Genomic DNA, 9,878 nt, shown 5'->3' on the forward strand with positions numbered 1-9,878 from the left:
GGTTAACTCATGATTAAATGACTGAAGTACCTTACAGTCAGGTTGTATCCCTCATTTAACCGGCTTCCCCCTTCACAGCTTTTGAGATGCTAAAGAAATAGTTGTATGGAACGGGGTTGAACTAGAAGATGGTCTTCAGGCTCCCTACCAGCTCTAGAATTCTATGGTTCTGACTTCATTGTGTGCATGCAAACACATACATATATTATATATGCTATACTTGTTGGCTGGAATAAATTTAAGGTATTAAAAGTTCTAGATCCTACCTTTCCAAGCTGGCTCACCAAACAAACAAATGACATGATCAAAATATGTAAGTGAACAGGCCAAAACCAATAATAATTAGCTAAGTGAATTTAAATGCCTACCTAAACAAAAAGGGCTTCAGTCCAGATCCTGGCCTCTCTCATGTTGCCCCAAGTGTATCTTGGATTAAAGGTGCATTGAAACATGCAAGGGGAGCCACCCCCCATGACCTCATGTGACCCACAAAAGTTGTCCAGGTGGGAATGGATTATATTGAAAGGGTTCCGTACTCCTCTCTTACGGCTTTAAAGGTGGTGACCAGCACTTGGAATTCAGCCTGGAAATGTATGTTCTCAAGGCCCAGCCCTGCTCAGCACTCTCCCTGCAACATGTTGCACAAGCTGAATTTCCAGATGCTTTCAAAGGCATGCCCAGGTAGAGCACATTACAGTACTTCAGTCTTGTGCTGAGTGAAGTATGTGGCACCACGGCAGGACCTGGAGAGCACCATGTTGCTTACTGCTGATCTATGTGTTAGCTGTATGAGGAAAGGTCTTGGAGCACTTCTGAATGAGTTGCAGTAATTGCTTTCAAGGATAGAAAGGCATGAATAATAACAGCTAGGTATGAAGAGGAAGGCAAATTTCTAATGAACTTTCCACCAAATAAAATCTCGTTCAGCCTCTGACTTCATAGGCAGTGACTGGCACACATCAAGTTTGGAAAAAGAAAATACAAGTAGAATATATCTAAGCTAAATCTCTGCATAGAATATGATTTTTATTTTACTATTCCTAGTGTAGAAGGGGGATTCTGCTTATGGGAAGCAGTGTTGGGGAATGATCAATGTCAGTTAACTTGCATCTACTAAAGCTGCTACATCCATTTTATGAACTAAATTTGGCTATTTTAAGAAGAAGAAGAGTTTGGATTTGATATCCCACTTTATCACTACCCAAAGGAGTCTCAAAGCGGCTAACATTCTCCTTTCCCTTCCTCCCCCACAAGAAACACTCTGTGAGGTGAGTGAGGCTGAGAGACTTCAGAGAAGTGTGACTAGCCCAAGGTCACCCAGCAGCTGCATGGTGGAGGAGTGGGGACGCAAACCCGGTTCACCAGATTACGAGTCCACCGCTCTTAACCACTACAGCACACTGGCTCCTAAAGCATTGCAAAGAGCCAATACCAATACACTCACAAATTAAAATTCTTTTGAATAACTTTATTTATAAAAACATAGTATTATAAAAACTTTATACTAGCCAGATTCAGTCCTGCAGGGTTTTCAATGACAGGATCAGTCTTGTTCCGTGGTGTAGCTTGAATGAGGAGGAGTTTGGTATATGAACTGCAATCACACACTAGCTGCAGGCAAATGGGTCCTTCAGAAAGTGTTTTAGGCACTGTGTTGGTGACCTTTTCCAAGCTGAGTTTTCCAGCCACCCTTGCTAAAAAGACATTCCAACTATTCATTTCTACAGAATCCCCCCCCTACTCAGGAAGATCACACTGGAAGATGGGATATCTCTGCTCTTCATCACACTTGTCACAGAGGAGCTAGCTAATAACACTGGCTTGCATAGTGCCTTAGAAACAATGGCATCCAATGCTTTTATGCTTTCCAGACTTGTCAGGATGCTTCATCAGCCAGATCGTGCTGGTCAAAATACCTATTGGGAGAAAGAATCCATAAAAGTTAGACAAGTCGCTAAGGAAAGCCTACACAAAAACTTAAAATGTCAAAGAAACACAACACATACACTTGGGTATCTCAAACTCCTTCAACTGAACACAGATGTATTATATGAATACAAAAACTACCAATTTCAGTTGTTTCAAGAACAGAGGCCGGGGTGGTAGGTGGCTCAGCTTTTCTTAAGGTTAATAATCCTGTGCATTTGTAGCCCCTGCTGGCATGCAGCCCCACAAAAGATTACCTCCAAGGGAATGTGGGTCTCAACAAGGTTCCTTAGCTCTGATTTATAACAACAAGGAGGTTCCAAACAGGTTTTGCCTTGGTAGTGAATAAACTGCTTCAGGCTAAAACAACTTGAAAGAATCCTATAAAAGGTGAGTTATTTAATTCTGTTGTGATATTCATTCCCTCTGCCCCTACTTTGCAATACACTTTTGATAAGGAATCAGAACCTATTGATCCCGGATGAATAAGGAGGCATCCTCAAGCAATTCTGAGGAGAAGTGATGAGAGGGAGGGGAAACGAGGAGCAAACAAATTATAGCCTTTATGAAAAACAGTACAGTGGTATCTTGGGTTACATATGCTTCAGGTTACAGACGCCGCTAACCCAGAAATATTACCTCGGGTTAAGAACTTTGCTTCAGGATGAGAACAGAAATTGTGCTCCAGCGGTGCGGCAGCAGTGGGAGGCCCCATTAGCTAAAGTGGTGCTTCGGGTTAAGAACAGTTTCAGGTTAAGAATGGACCTCCGGAATGGATTAAGTACTTAACCCGAGGTACCACTGTATGTGGTTCTTGTGGTCAGGGCATATTATAAGCCATCCAGAAGCCTCATCACGCTGGATTATAGGGCTAGTGATGGCTGAACTTTGCCCTCTAAATCTGCATAAAGAAACTGAAACAGCCTAGAAGGCCACAAAACTACAGGACTTAAAAATCCAAAGCTTCTGTCAGACCACTGAGTGACTCAAGCTTACAATCCTTAAATAGCCTTATACAGAATTACAATTCAGCTCTTTCTCCTTTAGGGCTGCAAATCTGGCCCAGTAGCTTGCAGCTTTGAACCTACTATTAATAGTTATGCAACTTTGCCATACCTGCCAACTAAACAAATTAACAAGTTCAGAGCAGACACTTTTTCATCATTCTTGTTTTCCTGCAACAGAAGAAAAATGAAGTTAATGTAGTATGTTACAGCAAATGTCAACAATCCCAAACAGATTTGTGACTCAAAACACACTGCACTGAATGTGACAGTAATTTCTTATGTTATCAGCATTTGCTGATATGCTTCTGAAAACAGGTGATTCACTAAATTCAGGCATTCACTAAATTAATTAAGAACTGTCAGCATTTTGAACACTCACTGTACCACCTAGTACCCCAAATTCTCTTTTCTGCCAAGCTTTGAATTGTCATTTTCAGAATATATAAAGAAACAAAATGTAAAAAAACCACATTTCATACAACCCAGATGGTTACAGGAAAAGGAAACTATGAGCAATTAGCATAGATTATAAATGCCACTATTACTTTTCTGCCACAATAATTTGTTGATTCAGCTTACTTCTAAGACTCTCACTTCAGAGCATCGTCTGGCCAACTGCCGAATGAGAGAGTGAGCCTCTGGTAACAATGGTTTTTCAAGACAGGCCAATAGCGCATAAAGCCATCTGCCCTAGAGAAATTCAACAAAAGTTGCAACTAGAATTTAACACTTAAGTAAAATAGTTATTACCTTGTTTTATCAAAATACACCTTGATCTAAGGATTACCACTGTGAAAGATCCATAGCAACCCAGTCACCATAAAATAGATACATGTGGTTTTCTCAAGCCAAATTTAGCTTTCAGGAGCTTCCTGCAGCCAATCAGAAGCCGCGTTTTGGTTCCCGAACGTTTTGGAAGTCGAACAGATTTCTGGAACGGATTCTGTTAGACTTCCAAGGTACGACTGTACTATTTTTCTTTAGTCTAACTTCCCAGATTGCCTTCTTTGACTTCCAGAACGAGAAAAAAAAGAAAGAGAGCAAGTTACCAGTTCTGGAGTAAATTCCTTCTCTGCAAGCCAGTTTGTCAGGTACTCCAAGACACTGGTTACTGTTGCCTTTTAAGAACAAGAGAAGCAGTTATGAAGAAGGATTTTCTGCAGCTAGTGTTTCCATATAGCCCTTGCATTATTAGAAAAGATGTAACAGCTATATTAGATATTTTATACCACGTGCAGGGAATCTGTGGCCCTCCAAGTTGTGGGTGGATTCCAGCTCCCATAAGCGCCAACTAGCATGGAGGGCCGCAGGTTCATTAACTGACTTACACAAATGCTAAGGATAATCAAGGAAGCAAATGGCTAAATGGACCACAATAAACCTGTTTTGAATACACATGCAAAGCCACCCTGCAGTGACAACACATGTTCGTAACTTCTGCTGCTATGAAACAGTTGTTGTACGGCAGTGGTGGGGAACCTCTAGCCCGGGGTTTCCCAAACTTGGGTCTCCAGCTGTTTTTGGACTACAACTCCCATCATCCCTAGCTAGCAGGACCAGTGGTCAAGGATGATGGAAACTGTAGTCCAAAAAAGAACTGGAAACCAAAGTTTGGAAAACCCTGTGTCTAGCCCACAGGCCTCATTAGGCCCACCAGTCTTCAGAGGTTGGCATTCTTCTGCAGCCAAAATAGGTGCTTCTTAAATTTGAAATAAGGTGCTTTCTCCCACCAACCTGCAGAGGGACTGAAAAAGGTGCCAAATTTAAAAAGGGCAGAACTCAAGTTTGGTCTGCAAAGAAAGTGTCTTCGTTTGCAGCTATGGCTTAAACTTTCGACCACCTGATATCATATGACATCAAGTGACTTGACAGGTGAGTGAGTGGCCCCATCACCGATCAAAGTGTCCTGCAGAAGGCTAGCCACTTCTGGATCTAGCCCTCTAGTGTAGATCCAATTCCCCATCCCTGCTGAACAGTCTTATCATAAACATTTATATTTCACCGGCATATCCAATTTGAAAATCAGGTTGCTGTCTGTGCCAAATATTCCTACAAACTTTCATACATTTTTTTGTTAGATCATAACTAGCAAACTGTAGTTCAGAGCTGGATGCAACTTTCCACAAGCAATATGTATGATGGTAGGATGTCTATGAGTAAGTGGACAGTATAAATCTAAAGAATTCACTGGTTTCAGCCATATTTGTAGAGTGAAAGAAATAGAATTACCTGATTCATTCTGCTAACAATACTCAGCAATGGAGGAAAGCCAATCTAGAAGAGAGAAAAAAACTCCATTAGAATATATAGGATTTTTGTAGGATACAGATGTATTTGATGGAAATCAGAATTAGTTTAGCACACAAACAGCAGCACTTTGCTGCCAGTGGGTGATAACAAACAGGACACCCCCTTCATTTGTGCCTCCTCTCCAAATCTGTTCCAGAGGGTCCCCAAAACCCCAGAGCAGATTTTGTAGGTTTAGGGCAAGGCTGTACAAAGGAGGAGAGGAAGGAGAAGTCACATTGCATCAGTGGAAGGTATCTCTGTGGTGGACAGTCAAAGTGGGTTATAACCCAATGTTTTTTTAAAAAAAAACATCTTTATTAAATGAGAGCGTCAAATGCCCATAAAAACATGCCTAGGAACTCTGAACAAGGACGAACAATAGATATTCAACACTTTTGTCCAAAGTCAATACGCACTTGTACATAATCAATTCCTTGATCTTCATCTCTGGATACTTCAACAGCTGTGTCTAAATAGGACTTTTCACCTAGACAAAACCTTTTCCAGCCTTCTTCATCCTCTACTCTGGGCTAAAGAATGCAAAAAGGCAAATTACTTTTCTTATTTAAATGTTGTGGAGTGTTTCCCCCCCATTAGGTTAGAGAAAATTCTACCCTCAAAAAAGTCAATCCTGTATTTTTAGTTTGTAACACAGTCACCACAACAACAACACTTGGAATCATAATGTGACCCAAGAACAAAATTTTTAAAAAGGCATTCATAAGGGGTTGAATTGGAGTATTATGGAACAAACAGTTTGACAACACAGTTAATATGTTATATTCAACTTACGATTGTTACATTACTGTCCAAATGTTGCGACTTCCAATGATTCCTGTGCTTGTTCACACTCTGAAAGATTTATAATTAAAACCTAATGACTACAGCATTCATCAGTTAAAAAGACCTCAACAGAATTAAATCTTATTTCAAAAGGAAAAAGAGTGGCAGGCTGAACTTTGTTGTTGTTTTTGATAAGGACTATAACATTATACAAATCAACACAATGTGATCCTTTCTATTTTTAAAAAACTCTTGAAAGTTAGTTGATCTGAGAGTATGTTTAATATTGGGAGGCCAAATCTTCAGAATTCAAATCTTTGGGAGTTCTCTCAGCCTGACAAGATGATTCAGGAAGTGTGTTAGAATATACCAGGAAAAACAACATATTGGATCACTGGCTTGGTGTGTGTAATCATTACTTACCTGGCGAATGGCTGAAAAGTGTGCCACTTGTTGCTGTTGCCATTTCAGAGTTGGAGAATACCCTTCAGGAGCAGGTTGGCACCCTGAAAGCTAACAAAGGAAAGAATGAATATGGCTTTGTTAATAATTTAGCATAGTTACATTTTAAGGCAGGACCGTGTTGTTGCAATTTCAAGTCCTGTTCTGCAAGAACACCAGACACATGGCTGGTGCAAGGTGTTCAATTTTGTGACTGGAAAACCCTCAAAAGCCTTGGCAGTTTACGTGGATGGTGTCTACTTTTGCAAAACAAACCCTGAAATTGCAATGGCATGGCACATTCTTAAAACAAGAGAACAATCAGACTCAAGTGCTTCCAACTTTATTATTTTATCTCAAGAAGTTTATGGATACAGTTCTTCAAAACTTACTGAAATATTCGCAGTCTGCTTCTTTTTCAATTTCTTGGGGTCTATCTGGGCCACAACAACATCAGGGCATTTTGCAGCTTCAATCCTACAAAACAAAAATGGGGTCAAAAATTTGGAGTGCCTTCTGATTTTCCTGTAAATTTACCATGGAAAATGAGGTTTTCTATATGCGACACACTGAAATGCTTAAGGAAATTGTCACAATCTATCCCACCCTTTGCCTTAACTGGGCTTCACTGAGAATCTTGATTGCCTTCTTCTCTTTTATATAATTTTGCCTCTTTGAGCTGTTTTATTTATTTTCAATGAGAATGTTTTATTTTTAGGCTGTTTTGATCAGTCAAAAGAACAGGCTGCGATATAAAACTATTAATCCAGAACTTAACATAGAAGGGCAGAAGAAACATTATCCATATGTACTTCACAAACTGCAGCTGAAAACTGCATTTCTATTTAAAAGATAAGTGTTGTGTTTTTGTCTTATGTTACAATATTTGGCTAAGTATTCTTTGAATTTCTTCTTGTTGGCTGAACATTTTTTGGTTAACGCTCAAGTTGTTTTACAAGTTAAATCTATGCAGTCAGAATTAAAGCCCAATACTTTCAACAGAGCTTACTCCCAGCTAACAACACTGCAGTCATGTCACACAGCTGATCAGGAATGTGAGCACTGATCTCCCCAAATTCCAACATGTGAACATCGCCCCTTGTCACCTCCATAGTCTGCCCCTGTCAGCTGATCCTAACCAACTGGGTATAGCAGTATGTACTGATACTCTTTGGTGTATGTGTGTGTGTGTATCAAAACAAAGAATCTGCCTGAATTTTTGGACTCTGTTTGTGCACGTGGCTATGGCGGCTGTCACGATGTGTTCCTGTACTTCAAAATTTAAGACGACAAAACTGTTTTGTTTCATAAGATGGGATGCGGGTGGGGAAGAAAGAAAAGGAAAAAGAAATGTGCTAAAAAATAAAAATAGTGGCCTACAGCCAGCCTCTGGGAAGTAAATGACCCGATCCCGACAGAACTGCACGCACATCTGGCCATCAAAAGCAGCACTTGCCTTGATCAGCTCTATGCAAACTGCAAGCACGCTGGAAGCAGCAGCAGCCGTGCCCAGGTGTGCCTGAGGATCCACTTGGCAGTGAGAAACATTATTGGCCTCTCTGTTCCCCCGAAGGGGCTGGCAGGCGATCCCAGCCCGCTCCCTCTGCCCCCCGGAGCAGCCCCGCTCCCCACCCCGACCTACCAAGGGGGCGCCCACAGACACCCGGCCAGGCCGCCGCCCACTTACTGGACCCGCTTTAAATATTCCTGGGGTGTTCTGGGGGGCACGGTGGGGTCGAAGTCCTCCGAGAGGTCGCAGTCCTGCACAGGCAGGAGCCGCGGCATCAACTCCTCCGCCGCCGACTCCATCTCTCAGCCTCCGGGAGCCCTCTTTCGCCAGAGCCCGCAAAGCGCATGCGCGGCAAACAGCGACGCTCGCGACGACCGAGAAGCGGACCTAGCGCGCACGCGCAAACCGCTGCTTGGAGAGTTCAGCGGGCAGAGGCGCCTGCGCAGGGATTGAGCGGCCGCGTTGATTTATACTGTATGCCGCGTTCCACAAAGAGCTGGGCCTTGCAGCCAACGTTCAAAAACATCACCAGTAAATTAAAAGAAACAAATTAGCAAACAACATAAATTCAACATTAAAACAAAATATCCCTAGGTTTAAGTATTTAAATGCAAAGGAAAACAAGAGTTAAATGGCAATGAAGTTTCTGGTTCTAGTCTTCCTGCACTCCAAGGAGCCTGGCTTAAATACAGTTCAGAAGGAAGCCAGGTTAGATGACATACAGCCTGGCTCCCATAGCCTTACTCCAGAGTAGGCTGGTAGCAAGAGAAGAGACATGTTGGGGAGCAATGATGGTCAGTCTATCCCCCAGCCTCCTGGAAGTACTAACTTGCGGGTGCAGGTCTTATGGCCTGTACTGAGCTCCCCTCCAAAATAAAAAACAAAATAAACTACAGAGCTTTCCCTTTATTCAAGCATAGGATGCACTTGATAGAAACAAGGGCATACAATTTATGCTTAAAATTCTCTACAGAAACCTTGCATTCAAGGCAACAGATGTCAAGCAGAAGACAGCAGTGATAGCTTGCAGTCACTATTTTTCATGTCAACATGTGGGATTTAAATGCTATGGAACATTGACCATGGATCTGAGATTTTATTCGTTTAATTGGGAGATAAATTCTGCTAATAAAACTAGCAAGATAAGCCCACAATAAAAAATCCAATACAAGATTATTATTATTAATTATTATTATTATTATTATTAGTATTACCCACCCTTCCCACTAAGGACCCAGGTGAGGTTATAACGATTCCACAGACTTTGAATTAATGGAAGAAACCCTCATTTTCTTGGAGAGGCAAAGAAAGGAACTGGGGGTAGAGTTACAGAGGATGGCTATGTGGCTTCTAACCTGTTCATTTGTCCATATGGATGCCTACATGGTGCCTAGGGAACAACTTGCACCTTAATATCAGCCAGACAAAGGAGATGGTTTGGACTTTTGGAGGAAGAGAGAACTAGCCCCGCTGTACATCGGGGAGGGCTGTGTGGAGAGAATCTCTTCCTTTAAATTCCTAGGAGTTTATCTCAGTGAAGACCTTACTTGGAAAATAAATACAACCCAGGTGGTTATGAAAGTCCAACAGAGACTCTATCTCCTCAGAGTATTGCAGAAGAACAATGTCAATCAACATTTGATGATCTCCTTCTACTGGTCAACAATAGAAAGTGTCCTTTCATATTGCATCATGGTATGGTACGCTGGTTTGACATCATATGATAGGAAGCGCCTACAGAGGGTGGTGAATACAGCACAAGATATTATGGGCTGTCCCGTGAATCCGCTGGATGAAATAACAGAACGTTGCCTCAGGAGAGTAAGGAAATTTCTCAGGGATGATTCACACCCTGGCCAGCACTTTCTTGATCTCCTGCCCTCAGGCAGAAGCATGATTAGTAGCACCAAAAAGGTAAAGAG

At 41.7% G+C, this 9,878-nt stretch overlaps 1 protein-coding gene across 1 annotated transcript; it reads right to left on the reverse strand.

Moving 5' to 3' along the window:
• Positions 1 to 1,453: 1,453 nt before the first annotated feature.
• GEMIN2 (gem nuclear organelle associated protein 2) lies at positions 1,454 to 8,311 on the reverse strand. The gene is made up of 10 exons (XM_053379894.1): positions 8,134 to 8,311; positions 6,839 to 6,923; positions 6,429 to 6,518; positions 6,015 to 6,074; positions 5,639 to 5,752; positions 5,163 to 5,207; positions 3,983 to 4,051; positions 3,513 to 3,623; positions 3,043 to 3,101; positions 1,454 to 1,916 (listed from the first exon to the last, which is right to left on the reverse strand). The coding sequence occupies exons 1-10, from the start codon at positions 8,253 to 8,255 to the stop codon at positions 1,877 to 1,879; spliced, it is 795 nt and encodes a 264-aa protein (XP_053235869.1). The 5' UTR covers positions 8,256 to 8,311; the 3' UTR covers positions 1,454 to 1,876.
• Positions 8,312 to 9,878: the final 1,567 nt, after the last annotated feature.

Source organism: Podarcis raffonei, chromosome 1 (assembly GCF_027172205.1).
Source record: "Podarcis raffonei isolate rPodRaf1 chromosome 1, rPodRaf1.pri, whole genome shotgun sequence".
In the NCBI taxonomy this organism is placed as follows: domain Eukaryota; kingdom Metazoa; phylum Chordata; class Lepidosauria; order Squamata; family Lacertidae; genus Podarcis; species Podarcis raffonei.